This window comes from Podarcis raffonei, chromosome 2 (assembly GCF_027172205.1).
Source record: "Podarcis raffonei isolate rPodRaf1 chromosome 2, rPodRaf1.pri, whole genome shotgun sequence".
In the NCBI taxonomy this organism is placed as follows: domain Eukaryota; kingdom Metazoa; phylum Chordata; class Lepidosauria; order Squamata; family Lacertidae; genus Podarcis; species Podarcis raffonei.
In genome coordinates this window covers 50,922,677-50,943,892 of record NC_070603.1, presented here as the reverse complement: position 1 = coordinate 50,943,892, position 21,216 = coordinate 50,922,677, and the positions used below count along the sequence as shown (strand labels likewise).

General features: G+C 42.7%; 1 protein-coding gene across 5 annotated transcripts; it reads left to right on the top strand.

The window, feature by feature from the left end:
• Positions 1 to 9,398: 9,398 nt before the first annotated feature.
• Positions 9,399 to 20,411, top strand: SLC26A2 (solute carrier family 26 member 2). 5 transcript variants are annotated; one of them, XM_053376557.1, is made up of 4 exons: positions 9,399 to 9,476; positions 15,799 to 15,975; positions 16,448 to 17,104; positions 18,155 to 20,411. In XM_053376557.1, the coding sequence occupies exons 3-4, from the start codon at positions 16,460 to 16,462 to the stop codon at positions 19,655 to 19,657; spliced, it is 2,148 nt and encodes a 715-aa protein (XP_053232532.1). In that variant the 5' UTR covers positions 9,399 to 9,476; positions 15,799 to 15,975; positions 16,448 to 16,459; the 3' UTR covers positions 19,658 to 20,411. The 5 variants fall into 5 exon arrangements, with proteins under 5 accessions (XP_053232532.1, XP_053232533.1, XP_053232536.1 ...); XM_053376558.1 differs by lacking the exon at positions 15,799 to 15,975; XM_053376561.1 differs by lacking the exons at positions 9,399 to 9,476; positions 15,799 to 15,975 and adding an exon at positions 9,487 to 9,619.
• Positions 20,412 to 21,216: the final 805 nt, after the last annotated feature.

The window sequence follows — 21,216 nt, the reverse complement described above, 5'->3', positions numbered from 1 at the left end:
GGGTTCTTGGGGACAGAACGGTTTGGTGTCCTCTGAAGAACCCCAAATATGGAACCCGTTCTAAGCATATGGTTGATGGTCCTTGTCTGTCAGGGTTTTTAAAAAATGTTCCATTAAAATTGACTGATATGGCCATTTCAATGTAGAGGGCTGGTTAGACTGTGATTGCAAAAGTGCCCTAATGAAAACAAGTGCTGAAATTATGTACATGGTGAACAATCTGTGAATAAAAGCCCCAGTGAACAAATCCTAACAAGTCTTAAATTCTTAAAGGGAGGAAGGGGGGGGGGGAATGTTGCTGGAGAAATGTAATACTAAAATCAGCAGAACCTCGTGGTCAGTGAATAGGTGGAGCAAGGAGCCTATGTTTCTGCGGTGAATAAACATCCTTCAAGAAGAACTAATATTTTAAGCATTTCATCTCATCCCTTCATATGCATGAGTTCCCTTATGCATGAGGCCAGTTGGAAAGCTCCTGTTTCCTATTTCCACAAACTACATGTATGCCAAGAGGTTTACAGAGTCCAGAGATCTAGCTGAACTGTACCCTGAGCTAAGCACTACCTGTGCCATGAACCTCACTATCAGTTCCTTGCTTGGCTTGCACTTTCCTTATCATCTTTTGAGGACGTATACTGGATTCTTGCCCAGGGCTTCTGCTGCTGCAGTTGTGATACTGAATTCCCGCACACATGGCATTTGAGACCTAAGATCCACACCAAGATGAAAAACAGTTGGGGAGATCAGCACAGTAAAGGAAAACAAAAAAGCCGGTCAGTCAATATTTCTATTCACCTCTGGCCTCTACCTGCAGTAGAAACAGGAAGCCCAAGCAACGCCTGAATACCTTCTTTGTTTTTGGAGCTTTGTTTCTCCTATGCTGGAGATCTTCAGCCAACAACAACAAAAAGGTCAGAGGGAGCAACAAATTATTTTGATCACTTTGGCTGCCCTTTATTGAAACTTCTCCTACACTACAGTATCCTTATCATAGCGAGACAACCAGAACTGTACACAGTATTCCAACTGTGGTCGTTGCACAATAGATTTGTTATAATGGCATTATATCAGCAGCTTTGCTTTCAGTCCTTTCCTAATGTTCTCTAGCATGGAATTTACCTCGTTCACAGCTGCTACAAAATTAATCAGCATATTCATCTGGCTATCTACCACAACCACAAGATCTTATTCCTGGCTGGCTACTGTCAGCTCAGATATACGTATATGTGAAATTAAGATTATTTTGCCTCTACATGCATCACTTGACACAGGTGAACCTGTCTCTTGGACCTACCATTTCAAGTTGCAGTCAGGGACTCGCATGACTAAATGTTCCTTTATATATACTCACACAAAAAACTGAACATGTGAGGGAGAAGAGTAGACTAGAACCCTTTCCCCTACCATCTAGTTTTGCAAGTGTACAGATTTTTTTTGATTTTTTTGTATAGAGGATTGAATCCTGTGCACCCTCACTGACCGGATGGAATGGTACAGCCCAGAGACAAGTCTACTGCACCAATCTGCAGACATAGCTGGATAGCTGCAAAACACTGCTATGAATGTGGAGTGAAAACAAGCTTTTGAGGAATGGTTCCTCTGATTCTGATTAATTCAGTGTCGAGGGATAATGCCTGCTATCTTTAATCCTAGACTGTTTTAATTAAAATTGAATTTAGGGATTAAGTTGGCACACAAAAGTTCATTAAATAATGTTTCCCGGAGCAGCCTCTTAAAATATATTTGGACAACTATAAAGAGATATTTCAGTAATATTTCACACATACTTTAGGGAGCCAAACTTGCTTTATGAGTATTCAGTGGTACCATGAATTAAAATGCTTTTGGCATTTGTAGTTACAAATTGGGCACCACCAGTGTGGGTGAGCTGAAGATACAAGCATCTTTCTTAATTAAACCAAATTTCTGCATCCATACTATTGAGACTGAGATTTTAAATTAATGGCTTTTCTAATTCTATAATTGGCAATAACAGTCTTCCTCCCAGAGCATTTAGAAATACTTGGTTGTTTTTATACAACATGATTTTTAATGCAATTCTCAAATTACATTTATGTAGTGCAGGGATTTTGTTTTCATATCATTTTGTCATATTAATTACAGCACCAAAACCTGTCATAACCAAAGGCTCTGTAGCCTCAAGCGATTCTGCAAAATTAGCTGTTTACAGAAAGGGAGCTCTGAGTTCTTTTTCAGAGATGAAAAAAATTCAGTTCACGTTGCATCATGTTGAACACACAGTTTCAGTCAATCATCATTTGGACAGGTGACTCTGTGACTCCATATAACAAATACAGTTCTTGTGTGGAGGATCATTCATCCGTCAAAGCTTTTAAAAGAAAGACGAAAGCTTATTCTGATGGATGCTGCATAGAACAAAACTGAGTAAATCTGCCAAGATATTAATGAATGACGAGATGTGTTTTCAGGAGTCTACAATTTTTGACTGGCCTTGTTGGCCAAGCCAAAGGCTACAGTCACCAGCTACCACCCCCACCCACTGGTAATGGCCTTAAAACAATGGTGTCCTACCCTCTCATCCCTACCTTTCCTACTCAGGAGTAGGAAAGGCAAGTGAAGAATGCTGCCAGTTTGGCCAAGGCTCTCCAGGCACCTAGGTCACAGAGATGCCAAACAACCTCCAGCCCTCCTCCCAACTATGGAGCAGGGGACAAAACAGGGGTTGCTGCACAACTGCCAGGGCGATCTCTCCCTACCTCGGCACCTTCAGAATGGGAGGAAGGTTGGTTGCTCATCACACTTGAGTGTGGCAAGCAGAATTGTTGAAACCTATGTGTCTTGCCTTTCTCAGTTCCTCCACAGAGTGTCAACTGTCTTCACTAAAACCCTCATCCTGCTAAATTATGCACCCTTGCCTATATTTCAGGATGCCTTTTCCCATTGAAGTTGTATCCTAAGAGAATTAACTCCCCACCTTCCTTCTCGTATTTTGTCTCCTTTTAACTAATTCTAAATCCTTGATTTGCCGCCATTTTGATGTGTGACATACTTGATGGATGGTCCTACCAGCAGAGACTCAATATAGGAGAAGCATGTGGCAGCTATTTTGAACATTCGGGACAGATAAAAGACAATTGCTTCTTCATGCAGTGCTTGGTTAAACTACGAAACTCACTCTCATGGGAGGCAGAAATGGCCACCAATATGGATGGCTTTAAAAGAGGATTGAACAAATTCATGGAGAATAAGCCCATCAAAGGCTACTGGCAATCATGGCGATGCTTTCCCTTCATGACTGGGGGGAGTAATGCTTCTGCAGGTGCTAGAAACTGCAGGAGGGGAGGATTCTCTCGTGCTCAGGCCCTGGTTGTGGGTTTCTCACAGGCATCTGGTTGGCCACTGTGAGAACAGGAGGCTGGACGAGATGGGCCTTTGGCCTGATCCAACAGGCTCTTCTTATATACTTCTAGTACTGTAGATCTGGTGTAATTATCTGGCCAGCATTGGTGAAGTCATTCCTATTTTGATTTAACACACAATGAACTTCATGCTGCAGTTGTGGATATTTCTCAAACCAAGCAGATTCAGGTATAACATTGCATTAAGATCGGCATGTGGGAGCAAGAAAGCTGGAGTCAAGTATCTGGCATGGCATTAGTAGGCAAGCTTGCCTAAGGTATTTTGGCATTGTTTTTAAACTCCCACATGATTTCTCAGAAACACTTCCCAGGGGTATCATCACTCAAGCTCATTATAATTGTTAGGCAAGATTGGTTTTGTTATCACTTGTGTAACTGCATTGGCTGGCTAAACATGCCAATTGGTTTATACAACTGGCCCTTTTGGAACGTGGGTGGTGCTGTGGGTTAAACCACAGAGCCTGGGACTTGCCGATCAGAAGCTCGGCAGTTCGAATCCCTGTGACGGGGTTGCTCGGTCCCTGCTCCTGCCAACCTAGCAGTTTGAAAGCACGTCAAAGTACAAGTAGATAAATAGGTACCGCTCCGGCGGGAAGGTAAACGGTGTTTCCGTGCGCTGCTCTGGTTCACCAGAAGTGGCTTAGTCATGCTGGCCACATGACCCGGAAGCTGTACACCGGCTCCCTTGGCCAATAAAGCAAGATGAGCGCCGCAACCCCAGAGTCGGCAACGACTGGACCTAATGGCCAGGGGTACCTTTACCTTTACCGGCCCTTTTATTTTGTGCTCTTCTCCTTCCACCTCCACACAAAAAATGGTAAGTAAAATCTTCCTAGCCGAAAAAGGCCTTTTCAAACTGAGCAGCCATCAGCTGGGTCTTTTCAGAGTCTGATGTGTTACTGCTGCTGCTGCTGCTGCCATCTGAGGCACCATGGGACTGCAGAACTGGTTCTGTTTCCAGGGAGGCACTGTCACTGTTTCTAATTCACCTACATATGTTGGTGGCTCATAATGAGACGTAATATAGCAAAATATTTTAATTGTGTCATTTTAAAGTTTGCAAACTGAAGATAGTACTGAGTTTGAGACATCCATGTTTTGTACAAATAAAATTTAATCAGCTCAGAGTCTTTTGGATACATAATGAAATGGGTAAGATAAAGTGTCTGTCATGGTGGCCGCAGGGAGGAAGAGCGCCTTAATGGGCAGCAAGTTACCAGCCTCCTGCCTGGGCAGGAAAGAAGGGCCTTCAACCACTTGTGACTCAAGAAAACACATGATGATTAAGTACATGGTTCTGTTAAAATAGGCATCTGGCCAGCCACTGTGAGAACAGGATGCTGGACAATATGGGCCTTCGGCCTGATCCAGAAGGCTATTCTTACATTCTTGATCTATTTCTTGTTCAGTTCTTCTGACCTGCTCGTTACTGAAACAGAGCATTACAAAGTACCTTAAGTGGCTCACAAATATTCCTAAGACATGACCTTTACTTGGTTTCAGATTCTGTTAGCAGATATTCAGATATTCTCTTTCCTCTTCAGTTAACAGTTAGCAATATATATGTTAACTGGAGATAATGAAGCAACAGTATGCTTCCGTGTTCCTCTTTCTTCAAGTGCTAGGCAGTTTGGGGGTAGACTACACGTGGTTAAGGCTACAGTCCTAGTTGGAAGTAAGTCCCATGAAGTTCAGTGGGATGTTTCAGCAGGTATACTTTGGATTGGGCTCTTTGGGGAGGAGAGCAAATGGGGAAATTGTGGTGCCTATGTAATAGTCTTTTTTACAAGCATACAGGTTGAGAAGGCATCAAAGGACTGCAGCAGCAAGCATACAGGCTGGCTGGCTTTGCGAGTCCCACAGCATCCTTAGCACCCCCCAGGTACAAGCACCTTGCATAACAAGACAGTGGGGCTTCCTCAAACTCGGCCCTCCAGATGTTTTGTGACTACAACTCCCATCATCTCTGACCACTGCTCCTGCTAGCTAGGGATTGTGGGAGTTGTAGGCCAAAAACATCTGGAGGGCCAAGTTTGAGGAAGCCTGCGCCACAGTATGCTAAGCCAGGTACTGCATAGTTATGTATTTGGGCTTCAGCTGTAACTTGTACTTACATGCAAATTTATATACTTGTACTTATATGCAAACTTGCACATATGCAAATTGGGGAGGGGGAATCTCTTGTTGTGAGCAGCAGACAGGAGCGCAGCCAGGATATATGAACAACCGAAATAACAGAAAGACAAAGCACCAAATGACACCCCCCCCAAAAAAGCAAAGCATTTTAAATGCCAAACTGTGCTATGTAATCTCAGTGAAAATTTAATAATTTCTTATTTGAAAAGTTAGGAAAATATCCTTAAATCTGCACTAGGCGTAAGTTTTAATCTTTTTTGTCAGTATACATTTAATCTTTTAAATTAAGAGGATTAGTCCATTTCAACTAATTCGGAAGTCTGAATTCATCAGTAGTATTGTTGTCATTTCCCCCTCCCCTGTGCCTGCCCCCGGATTAGTGTCAGTGACTCAGTTGTGTCATCTGCTTCTGCTGAGTGGGAGGCAACCATTAAGCACATGAATTCAGAGAAGGCTACTGAATCTGTTAGCTGGATAGTGGTGAAGATATTTACAGTATTAGCCTAAAATGAAATTAAAACAAACACATTTTTTTTAAGTGATCCAAGTAAGTGATGCACAGTAGTGCTTTATTCTTTCAAGCTGAACGCAACTATTAATGCAGTTAAGGGACAAATGCTACACATGCACCATTTTATGGTGGAAGGAAGCCACCTGAATGGAAGCCACGGGGTACTATCTGAATATCCATTTGCCAAAGCCAGAATCATGCTTGCACAACTACTGTACATATTCCAGAAGCTCCAGGCCTTGCTCGGAGAAGTTTAGCAGTGTTAAGGTTTGTCCTCATCTTTCAGGGTTGCTGGCCATTTGCTTACTTCCCATCATGATTATAAAATTACCATTTGTCTCTTCAACTCTAAAAATGTCATTTATCTCAGTATTGTTGAGCAGTGATATGGGCCTCAGGGGAAATGCTATAAGGTTAGTTACTCAAATCAAGTGTTTAATTGCCATTGGCATCAGACAGAGGTCAGTCACTCTCAGGCTGGATGAGCGACCCTCAAACTCGGCCCTCCAGATGTTTTTGGCCTACAACTTCCATGATCCCTAGCTAGCAGGACCAGTGGTCAGGGCTGATAGGAACTGTAGTCTCAAAACATCTGGAGGGCAGAGTTTGAGGAAGCTTGACCTAGAGGTCTGGCAAACAGTGGTCCTTGCCTTCTTATCTTACTTTTCCCTATTCCAACCTTCCTCTTTCCTCGGTAAATATTTCAGTTCCGTTTTAAAATGGAAATGTGAGTCCTGGATGATAAAGCGATGTGAGATAAGCTTCATTTGAGTTATGAAAGATCTGTGGCCAACAGCAGATAGTTCAAACACTGACGGCCATTTATTTTCTTCCTATGTCCCTGTTCTGTGTAGAGAGATGCATGGAGAAATTCCAGTGTCAGCCAGGCTGGGTTGCTCCAGGGAAGTGCCTGAGCCAATACTTCCAAGGGGGAGTGGATGATGAAGTGCATAGTTCATGGCTGAACCTTCCCACACCCTGCATTTTATTTGCATTTTTATGACTGCTTGCAAATTTCACAGCTGCTAAAGTGGCACTGGAAGGTAAAGATAGTTGCCTGATTATCTCGGTGGGGTGTGATCAAACGGCACATGTCTTCCAGCCTAATCAAACAATTCTTAAAACTTGTCCCGTGAGCTGCTGAGAAGATAGTAAGAGTCACCCAGGCAACTGGCACTATATACTACTGCTGTGCTGCCAGGAAGCAGGGTGAATAAAAATAAATGATTCTTTAAAAATATTTTTTTTAAAGTTACATTATAGTCCAAAGTCTATTAATCAGGAAATAAGGATTTGTTTACAGTTTTTCATGTGTGCTAAAACTCAGTCTAAGGTTGTTGTTTTTTTAATTTAAAAAAATCGTATAACCACATTGGTTAACAAACATGGATACATATGCTATAATGTTGTTGTTTTAGCTACTGTAAATAAATTATTTAAATTGTTATTAAGGAAATGATTATTTTTCTCCTTCCAATAAAGTACAGCAGAAAAGTTGTCCAAATATAAACAATAATTTCATAATTATCTGGCTATGTATTTCTGATAGTATAACCAAATCAGTAATTTTTGATGTAACTGTAAAAACTACTCTGAAAATTTATTATTCCAAAAACGAAACCTTCCTCTGGTTGTAAATATTCAGAGGATGCCAGCAAGGTTAAACCTTTCTGTAAAAATGATTTAAATCAAGTCTTACTGACTAGTGATTCAATTTGATTTAAATCAAATCCACCCTGCCAGGAAGACAGGGATAATTTGCCTGTTTGCCCAGAAATGTGGGAACACTTCCCAGTATTCTGATTCTGTGCTGTAAGAGAAGAGGAAGAAAGGCATGGAAGTGCCACATGCTACCCAGGCAACTCATTTGCTCCACTGTGTTTTGACTCAATTTCAGTGGCATTCCCTCAAGAGATAGATGGCTGCTGTACACCATATTCGTTTACAGCCCCAGTGTGTAGCTGGTTCACTCCAAGGTTATTCTGCACGTGATTTGCATATAGGTGAGGAAAAGAATCAGCTCACCTGAGTGAACTAGTCCTTATTCGCATTCTTATGTACCCCATGCCATTATTCATCACCATCCTGAAACACCCAAGTCTGCAGAGGTTGCCACTTTGCATCTCCTGTCTTTCCTCTCAATAATCCCTGCGGAGTCATGAGCCACACTTTGGGGCGCATCCTCACCTTTGGCTGTTTATAGCTGTTAATTTAAGACGAACTCCTCCCATGTTTGAGAAACATTGCACTAAGCATTTGAGGCTACAGCACTGAGACTGCACTGTGCTGCCTAGTCAAGTAGGTCTTAACATTTGTTCAAAGCATGACCACATAAATCTGCAAAGCATTTCAATCGGCCCCATACAACTCATGATACAAGCCAGACAAGTAACAATGAAATATTATGGGCTGCCAGATGGCTGATTCCGCCCGACCTCACCCCCCCTGCCCCCCCCCGTCCCAGGCAGGCAGAAACAGCTCCACCAAACCTTTAGTGAGCCTCTGCCAATGCTCAAATATGCTCCACAAATTGTGCAAGCCTGCTGCAAATGATCTCAAATTATAAGCACGTGTATGTGTACAGTGATAACAGAGTCGGCCTATATGGGCTCAAGCCCCATTTCCGCCCCCTGGTTCTGCCAGCCTCAGAAGCGCATATATGAAATGGGTACAACAGTGACCTGGCTAAAAGAAGTAAATTGAATTTGGATATACAACTCTGAAATTATTTGATGGATGCTGCGCTCTTAAATCTTAATTCTGTATAGGTCACATGCCAAGCAACGCGGGCCGTTCGGCATAAAGTTAAATGGGACTGCTCTGCAAGAGAGAGCTCGCAACGTTTGCCAAGTCGCAAGGTGTGTCAGGTCACTTACTCCCGAGTAAGCCCGCTTAAGGCTGAGCTAAAAGCACACGGCTCCCTTAATAAGGCCTCGCCGGGGGCAGGAGGAGGGGAGGCTGAAGGCACTCAAAGAGATTCAGTTTTACTTTTCATCCAAAGTTGACAGTACTTCCGCGCCTCCCGTCCCCACCGCCGTGTCAAAAGACCACGGAGGCCGCCGCCGCCTCCGCGTCTTCTTGCTTCCCGCCCGGACAGGGAGAGAGCCTCCCTGCTCAGGTTTCTCAGCAGGCGGGCCGAGGCGGGCCAAGGCCTGACCGGAGCCTTGGGCCGCTCTCTGCAAGGTCGCCGAGCTGGCGGCCAAGGGGGCGGCGGCCTCGCAGGGCGCGGGCGGGACCTCTCTCCCTCTCTCCTCCTCCTCCTTCCCCGGGCCGCTCGCTGGCAGGAACTCCGAGCAAGTCCCGCCGCCGCTTCTTGGAAGCGAGGAGGCCGCCGCGAGCCGAGCTGAGCTTGAGTCTCCCGCGTGGAGAGGAGCGCAGAGAGAGGAAAGGCGGCTGGAGGGGGCGGAAGAAGAGCGCTCTTGAAGCTTGTGCGTTTCTCCTCGGAGGGTATCTCGGTTGGGAAGGGGCGGTCTGGAGTGGGGCAGCAGGAGGCAACTTGGGGGTCGTGTCTTCTTGCTTGAAAGGAGCTTCTTGCGCATCCACAGCCCATCCTCTCCTCGGGCTGAGTTTGGTGAGGGTCTTCTGAGCACTTTTGGGAGGCTTGGGAGTAAGATAGCCTGCTGCCTCGTCTTCTTTGCTTCGCTTCATATTCGTCTAAAAACTCGGGAGTGCTCCAGTCTTAACAAAGCATCTTTCTATTCAGCAGCTGCTGTTTAAACTGAATTTATGCAGTTAAGCACTTAGCACCCTTGGCCTTCATTATTGTCGTTGTGTTTTTGGCGGTTCTCATCCCTCACTAGAGGGAGTTTGAGTGGCTAACGTTTAATAGTATTTATTTTATTTAAGAAAATTTATATACTGCTTATTGTGTATATATATATATATATTTATATTTAAAAGACTAAAAGGGAACCTGATTGTGAAAGAAAAGGTTTTGAAATATCTGTTTGGGTCTATCATTCATTCAGAACTGGAATAACACACCCACTTCATTGGAATGTTTGCCCTGTATAATCTCTCACACCCTCCAAAAGCAAGCACAGGTAAATCAATAGTGCTTCTTTCCCCATCCTCTCTAATATATAGTGTTCAAAGTGGGATTCAGAGTCACACATCTCACCTGTAGCCGGGCAAAAATGATCACAGATTCCCCAATTTGGATGTCAGGGTAGGAAGTGGGGCAAAAGGCATCAGTCACAGAAGTTGCTGCTTTTCCCATTTCCTTGTAAATGTTTGAAACAAGTCATGAAATTGCAATACATGCACAGTTCAGTAATGGGAGAGAAAGATAAAGGTTTCAAGTAGATTCTCAAGGCAGACAAGAAGGAACATTTCAGAAATTGGATTGAGATTGATGTGACCTTTGTGCAGGGGGAAAGAACGGCTGTGGAAGGTACAGGACTGACATTTTTCAAGATCTATTTGAATATAAAATAGTTGAGCATCTTTTAAACAGGAGTGACAAGTTTGGAATCTAATCCTATAATACATGGGACTCTGGAGGAAAGTTTGGATAACATCACTCCAGAGGATGCATACTTCTTTTAATAAAAAAAGTGTGGTTTTAGTTATCATATGACGTGTAGTGGAAGCCAAGGGCCTGGCCTGGTGAAAAAAGAATGGACCTGTTGTAACTTACTGCTACCTTCTGGAATGTGTGATTTACCTGTGAACATTTGCTTCTGATCACAGTGTTAGTGTTCTTTCTCTTCTTGTGGAGAGAGTGGTTCACAGAGTCTTTGGAAGAAGATGTTAAGCTTCAGTTATAAACATGGGTATTTGGATATGTGTGATCCCCCATTATTATATCCAGGTGTTTTTACATCCAATATTTTAGGGTTGATTCATAAAGTCAGTTTTCTCCATACAAAAGCAGTCACTGTCCAGCCTTGGAATGCAGCTTGTGTGGATAAATATTTGTACATGGATCGGACTGCAGCAATTTCCATAAGCATCGTGGTTGCAACAAATTCTGTGGTCATAGAAAAAGAACTGCATTCTGTGTATAGCCCTATTCATGTTAACTTTTTCCATGCATAATTTCAGGCACATGATGCCAAAGGCAAACTATGAATGCTTGTATTAAGGGAAATTGACTTAGTAAGCCAAGCCTTTGTTGTCAAATCTGAAATACAGATTTTGGAAGCTTTGTTATTTATTTCTGAAGGTCCTAAGAACTGAGCAAGGTCTCTGTATAGGTAGGTAAATATAAAAGGTAGATCCTGCCTGCAGGGTTGAGGTCTAAAAGAGGAAGGGAAGAACAATGACATTTACCCTGGAAAAGCCAAGGTACATGTGGGTCTTTTAGTGAGGAAGTGTTGTAGGAATAATAAAATAAAAGAGAGCAGTCAAGCACAGAGGTTTAGTTAGTAGGAGGTGTGGATCCCTAGTGTTAAATCTATAGGAGTCTTTGTCTTATTTCTATGGGCTTGTGTTGCTGTTTGATTTACACCTGGTCTTACTGGTGATGTGGTCATAATCGTAAACATTAATCTGGCAGTCAGGTACAAATGTAGATTTATTCACTCATGAACTTGTTGAATGGTCATAGGCAAGCCATGAACTCTGGGGTCCAAACTTCATGTTATGAGGATACTAAAGGCTATCACATTTCTCCATGGTAGTTTACAGTAAAAGAATACATGTGTGACATGACATTGTGTTAGCTTTTATCCACCCCATGTAACTAGCAGAAGCATCCCCTTGCAGAAAGCAAGGCTTGAACTGTACTGACCAGCTGATTGGCATTGACTTCAAGCTCCACATTAATCTTTCTTTGCAGTGTGGCTTGAATTCAAGCAATAGAAAAATGGGCTTTCTGACATCATTGCCCTGTCCACCTGTCATAGTAGTCCAATTTGGGGCAGCAGAACCAGGGTCCAGTTCAGTAGCTGGAAGAGATTCCCCGCCCTGATGCAGAGCTATCCCTCAAAATGAGCTGGAAATGGTTCAGAAAAGGTAACCAAAATGATTAAGGGACTGGAGCAATTCCCCTATAAAGAAAGGTTACAACATTTAGGGCTTTTCGTATGGAAACAAGGCCAGTTGTTGGGGGATATGATACAGGTGTTTAAAACTACATATAGCATTGAGAAATTAGAGATAAGTTTTTATCCCTCTCCCGTAATGTTAGAATAAAGCTGAATGTCGAAAGATTCAGGGCAGGCAAAAGAAAGTGCTTATTCACTAAGCGCATAGTTTAAACTATGGGAATAACTCCCAAGAGATGTAGTGATGGTGGCCATCAACTTGGATAACTTTAAAAGTCGTGGAAGATAAGGCTGTCAAGGAGGTCTGTGAGTAAAGATGCCTGTGTTCTGCCTCCGGTATTGGATGCAATATGCCTCTGAATACCAGTTGTTGGGGAATAAAAAATGGGGAGGGGCTGTTGCTTTCATGTCCTGCTTGCAGGTTTCCCATGGGCATCTAGTTGGCCACTGTGAGAACAGGATGCTGAACTAAATGGGTATTTGATCTTAACAACAGATCAAATGCTTTTTGATTGCTCCCCTGTACTTTCTATTCATCTCGTGCAGCAGCATTTTTTAATCAGCCAAATGTAGGTAACCCCTAGAATTACATAAACTTGCACAAATATCCTTGGAGCAGTGCTCATGTGTGAAGCAGGAAGTTGCACATTTCCACCATGCTTGCGATTCAGATGTGGGATGTCCCACGTCTCTTTGTCAGGTAATACGCAACACTTAGGCTGCCTCTGCAATATAACTGTCACAGATGAGAGAAGCCCTAGCTAGGCTGTTTGTGAAGGTCGCATGCTTTCCTTGAACTAGGCCTTGATCTGAGCATGAAAATTGTTGCAGGTAGCTGCTTATGTGAACTTGGCCCTCTGCTTTGAATAGTTACCAGGTCAGTGGATCCGTTAGACCTCTTAGTGTTATTTTGACCCAGACTCAAGGAGCTGGAGGAGGAGGAAGAGGAGAGGACAGAGGGTGAAGAAAGAGCTATGAGTGAAGGGGGGCCCTTTCCCCATCCTTTGGACTCTCTGGGAAGTGCAACAAACCTGCTGCACCTGGAACTGGCCGGGTATGGAGAATGCGACACTTAAATGAGACACAGCTGTAGGCAGCCTGAGGAATTACCATCCACCTTGGGCTTGCCCATAAAAACAAGTCTAGAGTGAGAGACTAGGGTGATTCCCCCTGTTTCCAGGAACTCTTCTCATTGAGACTTTTGTGGGTGAGGTGAGAGTTTGTTGGACCCTGGGTGAGAACCCGGAGACTAAGAGGGAAGATGTGTTAGAAGGAAAATGAATTGCTATTTATTTATATACATTTGTAACCTATATTAATTAGCATTTTTATATATAATTGTGTGTTTTTTGTAATATTTTTGTTTAAATTGTCTTTTGCTGCTTTAGTTTTCCATACACTGCTTAGAGATATTTTGAAATATATTAAGCAGTGTAGAAATTAAATGGTCAGATTATGCTTCAGATGAGTAATTTTGAACTGTGACAATAGTACACATTGAAACAGGAGGTTTGTGATTGTGCTCCAATAGAGAAAGACATTGTATAAACCGAAAGAAACAGAAATAGCCTTTAAAAAGAAATGGAGCATAGATATGCAGCATATTTAGCTACTAACTAAAGAGCAAATTGTATTAGAGTGGATTTCCAGTGGCACTGGGCGAATGGAAATCTCACAAAACTGGGGAAAGAGGTGATGGTAGATGCTCACATTGTAAGAGAGAGAAAGGAAAATTTATACATTTGTGGTGGGAATGTGAAAAAAACTGGAACTTTTTGGTCCAGGGTCACTAATGCCCTTAAACAAATCTACAGAAATGAAATAATATCACATCTTTTTTTTTTCTTGTTGCCTTATGCTTTTTAAAAAAGTATTCTGTATTCCAGATACCTAAATTGAAGAAAATGAAAAATAAACAATGGCCAGCCTGCTAAGAATGAGTAGTGGTTTTTTAAAAGGCTATTTTGCATTTAGGCAAAATGATGCCCTTTCTTGGGAAAAAGCACTTCCAGGTGAGGTTCTTGACTCATCACATGGACATCTTAGTCCTGGTGTTTTCCTGCTAACATTTCTCAGGCTACTCGGGGCAAATTTTAAGGGTGAAAATTTTAGCTAAACTTAACATATCTTTAGGAATTAAAAGTTACTGACAAAAGCTGTAAGACAGTTTGTATACTGTAGAGAAAGTACAGTTATAAACTATTAACTGCTTGTCCCAAAAAATACTTTCTCCTCTACAAAATGAAAGTGTACTGGTACATACTGAAGTGTAATGTGAGCAAGCCAACTTCATTGCCAGGCAGCTTTCTCACAAGCCATTCCGCCCCTTAGGACAGAAGTCTGTTACTGCAGTCTAGACACTCTTCAACATTCGCTGGATGAATATACAGCTGTTTTGCTGTGTGTGCATTCAAGGACACTAAGCTAGAATAAAGGCTCTTTAATACAGGCACTCTGGCTGGAATTAATCATAGCTTCCAGGCTGTCTGAGAAGCTACAGTGACGATTACTTCATATTTGAAGAGGTCTTCGAATATGAATGCCCATGTTAGTGAGCTTTCTAAATGTAACATATATGATTTATTGCTAAACATACTGTGGAGATGTGGAGTCAGATCCAGAGGTTTGAATCCAGAGGACTCAAATCCTCCAGCACACTCTGCTAGAGACCACTTTTGGAAGCACTGCTGTGCATTCAGAGTGTACCACATTACCTCTGGATTGGGAGAGCTGAAGTGTTTAGAGTGCTGAACTATGACCAAGGGAGACCTGGGTTCAAATCCCCACTCTTCTGTGAAGTTCATTGGGCCAGTAACTAAATTCTCAGCCTAACCTACCTCACAGGGTTGTTGTAAGGGGGAAAATGGGAGGAGGGAGAACTTGTACACCATCTTGAATGCCTTTCAGTAAAGGTGGAATATAAATGTAATTGATAATGGTGATACAGTGGACTATATGCTCCTGATTCTTAAGGAAACTTTAGAAGCAGCCTTTGACAAAACGCAAGGATCTGCTGCAGGGAAAGGAAAGTGGGAAGACTCTCATTTACCTGTATCTGATTTGGCCAGCATTATACATTTTCAGTTTACTTTGACTCTCTTCCATCCTGGACATGAGGGCTTTTTAAAGCTTTTGGGTGACTCACAAATCACAATATAAGAGCATTGTAAGGCATGACTTAGTGCAAATATTGCAAAGAACGTCTGCAAATAGTTCCAAAGTTCCTTTTACTCTCACTCTGCTACTATTCCTTTAATATTCTTTCTTAAAATGGTGTTGTTTTCTTGAGGTCTCTTGTCTTGTCATTTGGTCTTGCTGAGAAGGGCAGTGAGAAAAAGTGGTTATGAAGGATGCTTGAGAAGCTGGCCACTAACTTCATCTTCTTGACCCAGTGAGAACTGAGCCTTTGAAATATAGGGCTTTATACTGAGGCTACACTATTCCCTTTGGTGTGTGGAGGGAAGTGTCTCAAATGTCCTTTGAGCTGAGCTGTAGCCTATACTATAGCTTTGCTTTTCTAACAGAGAGGTGTATGCGTAAGGAAAGAGAAGGACAGGGAGCAAGCTGGGTAGGAAAAAATGACCATGGAGACAGGACAGGTATGTTCGACACTGAAGCCTTGGTTTTGGGATTGTGAACCCTTTTACAAAGCTGGATTTAAGGTGTCAGTCATAACCTTTAAAGCCAATACAAATTTTGTTTTAAAGTAGTTGAATTTCAGCTGCATAAATTGATTGGGAGTTTTTCTTCTTCCTACCAGTGTTGCATAGTGTTCATTTTGGAAACCCAAGCCCAGATCCCTACTTGGCTCTGTTGCTGAATGGCTTTGGAACCATCAGTGGCTCTTGGCCTAACCTACCTCATTTGAGGATAAAAAAGAGAGTATTCTGTGTATGCTAGCCTGATCTCCATAGAAGCAAGAGACAAAAGTGACAAGGTGGGATATAAATGCAATAAATAAGCTATTCTGCTTACCTGCTTAAGAAAGCTGGAAGGGCCAGCCAGATAGAGATGTCAGTCGCCAATCTGGCATGCAGAGATCTCCATGTGGTTGCAATTGGACCTGCGCCAGTTGCAAAATGTGCCTGGCACCTGGGGAATTTCTAACACTAGATGTCTCTATTGCTGCCTTCGCCCACTGCACACGTGTACCTGGCTCCAACACTGAAGTCAGTGGTAAAGTCTGCTTCCATAGGAGACTCTCATGTCTCCTGTGTATCAGTGGAACTGTTTAGGCTTAGAGCTGCTGCTGCTGCTTCTGACCCAGGCTAGGGTGTTGTTGCTTTTCTTTGGTAAGTTGTTAGTTTTTTCAGGTAACTTGTTGTGTTTGCTTTAATAAGCTTGAAATCTGTATGTTGGTTCAAAAAATAATTCTGTCTTCTTTTCCTTCTGTTTCCCCACTGTTCTAGTGAGCCCTGAAGATGGCAGCAGAAGCCAATCATGTCCATTCAGGGTTTGAGATGGCAGAAGTAAATGATGGCCCACCAAACAGCCGTCGCACGATCTGCCTAGAACGTATAGAAAAGAGCACAGACATCAAGGCACACGTGCTGAAGAAAGTGAAGAAAAAATGCACCTGCACCCCAGCTACTGCCAAAGACCTGCTCTTCAGCTTCCTCCCAGTGCTGAAATGGCTCCCCAAGTACAACCTGAAAGAGAACATCTTGGGAGATTTAATGTCTGGCTTGATCGTGGGGATCTTGCTGGTTCCGCAGTCCATTGCCTATTCTCTGCTGGCTGGCCAAGAACCTATCTATGGCCTTTATACGTCGTTCTTTGCAAGCCTCATTTATTTCCTGTTTGGAACTTCCCGTCACATCTCTGTTGGCATTTTCGGTGTACTGTGCCTGATGATAGGAGAAGTAGTGGACCGTGAAGTACAGAGAGCTGGGTATGATTTGGCATCAAACGTTCCTAGTAGTTATAACTCAGACATGCATCTTTCCGTAAATAACAGCACACTGGGGCCTTTGACTGTGAATGAGACATCACATTTGTTATGTGACAGAAGTTGCTATGCAATTAGCGTTGGAGCCACGGTGACTTTCGTTGCTGGCATTTACCAGGTAAGAGGTGACAATCCAAAGGGCATCTGTTTTATAGGCTTCTTGTAGTTTTCCTCTCATTGCCTTCCAAGACGAGGTTGGTGACAGACTGGTACCAAAGTTTCAATGCAGCCTTGTAATTAAGCATGTACATGGTGATTTGGAATTTTGTTTTTGCAAGAAAATGGTTAGATTCCAATCCCCATTTAGCCCTTTACCTTGTTGGGTTGGTTCAGATGTAATGCTGAACTGTAGTTGATGGGAAATGAAAAGTTGCTACTTTGGGGCTTAAATACTGCCCCCACCTGTGACTGAGAAGAGGAGCTTGAAAGATTTTCTTCTGTTTTTAGTTTAACTGGAGGCTACTGTGTTGTATGAACTAAACAAACTGACAAATTTTAATTATGGTTTGTTGAAACACGGCAACTTCAAACTATAGTTCAGAAGCTGACTTGTTTCAACAAACCAAATTTAAGATTAACCACAGTTTGGGATTTGGCTGTAATGTTTAGCAGTGGTTATCCTAAAACGGAAGCATACACCCCCAACCAACCCACATACCCAGACTATTTCATTACACGGGTTAACCACCACAAATCCTCAGGTCTAACACAGGCTTGAGCCAGCCAACTCATCACAAGAGTCAAAACTTTGTTGTGGCATCAGACAACTCAGATTAATATTTAATAACAGTGTAAAGACACACATAACTAAATAATATAAAATGCATTCCTTACAAGAAAATCATCAGCCCCAATTTAATATGCACATGTGCATACCTATATGTGCACACTTGCCCCATATACATGGTGCTTTTTTGAAATTTTTAAATAAAATATTGAAAAGAGGAAAAGCTGCAAATCCAAAAAGGTTAATAAACAAAAGCCAAAAAGAGAAAGAAATTCTGTAAAGAACTTGAAACAAACACAAGCCAATTTTAACTGGTCCCCCATCATAACGGATAGTTATGAACTGATACTTTCATCTGAAATAATGTATGCATTGTCTAGTCATACTCTTCCATCCTGTGTTGCAAAATTGTCTTCTGATCTTTGGTGCATTTCTTTTCAGGTTGCCATGGGCTTCTTCCAAGTGGGCTTTGTCTCTGTGTACCTCTCTGATTCCTTGCTCAGCGGATTTGTTACAGGTGCTTCCTTCACCATCCTTACCTCACAAGCCAAATACCTCTTGGGCTTAGACATTCCCCGTAGCAACGGCATTGGTTCCTTGATAACCACTTGGATGAACATATTCAGAAACATCCACAAGACCAACTTCTGCGATCTCATCACCAGCTGCTTGTGCCTTCTTGTTCTTATCCCAACTAAAGAGCTGAACGAGCGATACAAATCCAAACTTAAGGCGCCCATGCCCACTGAGTTGGTGGTGTTAGTGGTAGCCACACTGGCATCTCATTTTGGGAAGCTAAAAGAGAAGTATGGCTCCAGTGTTTCTGGGCATATTCCTACCGGGTTTTTGCCACCGCAATCGCCAGACTGGAGTCTGATTCCCAGTGTGGCTCTGGATGCAGTGGCCATAGCCATTATTGGCTTTGCCATCACAGTTTCTCTCTCTGAGATGTTTGCCAAGAAGCATGGCTACACAGTTAAACCCAACCAGGAAATGTATGCCATTGGTTTCTGCAACATCATCCCTTCTTTCTTCCATTGTTTCACTACTAGCGCAGCCCTTGCCAAGACACTTGTCAAAGAGTCGACAGGCTGCAGGACTCAGATCTCCGGTGTGGTGACTGCCTTGGTCATCTTGTTAGTCCTCCTTGTGATTGCTCCCCTGTTCTATTCCCTCCAGAAATGTGTGCTAGGGGTCATTACCATTGTCAATCTCAGAGGAGCCTTGCGGAAATTCAGTGACCTGCCCAAAATGTGGCGGTTAAGCAAAGTGGACACATTGATTTGGTTCGTCACCATGTTATCTTCAGCACTGATAAGTACTGAACTTGGCCTCCTGATTGGGGTCTGCTTTTCAATGCTGTGTGTCATTGTGAGGACGCAGAGACCAGAAGGGCACTTACTGGGCTGGGTGCCAGAATCTGAAGTCTATGAACCCCTTCCTGAATATAGGAACCTTCAGATGAAACCAGGGATCAGGGTTTTCCGTTTTGAAGCACCCATCTACTACGCTAACAAAGAGAGCTTCAAGTCCATGCTGTACAAGCAGACTGGAGTCAACCCTCTGTGGGAGTTGGCAGCAAAGAGAAAAGCGGAAAAGCGAAAGCTTAGTGAGAAAATGGTCAATGCCAACGGAAACCAGGCAGAGGTCTCAGTACAGCTTGTCACTCACCCACTGGAGTTTCACACTATAGTGATTGACTGCTGTGCGGTGCAGTTCTTAGATACAGCAGGGATCCACACGCTCAAGGAGGTTCACAAGGATTATGGGGAAATTGGCATCCAAGTGCTGCTGGCTCAGTGCAGTCCCTCTGTGAGGGAATCCCTAGACCGAGGGGAGTACCTTAAAAGGGAGGAACAATTCCTCTTCCATAGTGTGCACCAAGCTGTGGAATACGCATTTTGTGCTCACGGGAAGCATGGGCTCTGCGCCTCCGAAAGCTAATTTCACTAAAGAGTGAATGGTGAATATTAGCCAAATTCAGGTAATGGCAGACTTGTGTGTGAGAGAGATGATGCTGGGCATACACTCGCACAGAAGTAAAGGGCTAATTATTTTATTCATATGGTGTGGGATTGTACAAGAAGTTTTGATGCTTTAATTTTGCTCTGTTGGACACAACATTAAGAAGGTGAGAGGCAAGGTGGATTATTATGTCTACAAGCTCTCGTGACAGACAAGCAGAACAAATACTCTTTAACACCAGATGTGCCTCATAGTCACAGTCCCTTCTCCTTTTAGTGTTTTCATGTCCCCAATTTTTCACCTCGCCTTGAAGCCCACTTTGGTGTATGAAAATAGTGCTGCCATTCTGGGTGGTTCCCCCCGCCTTGAAATAATAAATATGGTTTGGATCCTAAACAACAGGAAGTTAATGGAAGGAAGGTTTTCGGTCCTTTTTGCTTATCTACAGAGGGTCAGGAGCCCCTTCTGAACAAAGTAGATGAGGTACTGAGGGCTGCTGGGGAAGGATAGAATATTTTAAGATTGAGTGGAAATCTGCCCAATATGAGGTGATTCTCCCCTCCCTCAGCAGGCTCTCACATTATTCAGGAGAATCCCCAGATACTGTGAGGAGGCTTTTTAGGGGGCCCAGGCAGTAGCATGGCGGAAGATGGAATAGGGAACTTTCGTTCCATTCACTTACCTTAAAATCTAAGCTTGTGCCATTTGATCAAATTTGTATTTTCAACTAATCATTCTGGGGAGAGCAGTTGCTTGCTGACTTACCCCTTGATCTGTCCGATAAGTTACTGGGGGAAAAATATGTGTCCTGTTCTAACCTGTTGATAAGAAAATGGTCAAAACTTTCTGCTGTTTAAAGCCAGTCATAAGTGCCTTTACTAGGACTGTAAACAATGGAAAGAACATGTTGTTAGCTGTTTCATAACTGAGGGTTCTGGTTGTGTCATTCATAGTGTATGAAACAACCTGGATACTTAATCAACTTCTCAGACATTCCTTTGGTAAATAAAGCAGTGGCCCTTCTATTAAGAAAACCAATGGATGATGGCTGCAGGGTAATCAGAGCAGGTTACAGGACATTTTGTAAGTAGTCTTTTTTCTTTGTCAGTTAACTGCTATTACATAATGCATAAAGTAAACAATTCTACAAGGATAGAGTTTCTTTGCACTTTTTATTGTTCATGACCCAAATGTCTTTGCAGAAATAAAATCAGTTGGTTGTTTCCAAGTTCTTGCAGGTTAGGTATGTAAAATATAAGCAAATGAGAATGAAATAATAAAACTTTCCCGCCACTTTTAAGTTAAATATTTGTTTCCATCACGTGTTAGTGGTGGTGGAGCTGTTTAAATACTGGATTGGGAATGTGCAAGTTCAGTTGCAATGAGGGGTTTTGTTTTGTTCTGGAGGGAGGATAATCTTGCATAATTAAAAACAAAAACAACTTAGGGATTTATGAGACTGAGGAAAGGGAAAGCTGAACATAGTCAGCTGTTTTGATTTCTACTAGTATAGAGAAATACCAGGTACAATCCCATGG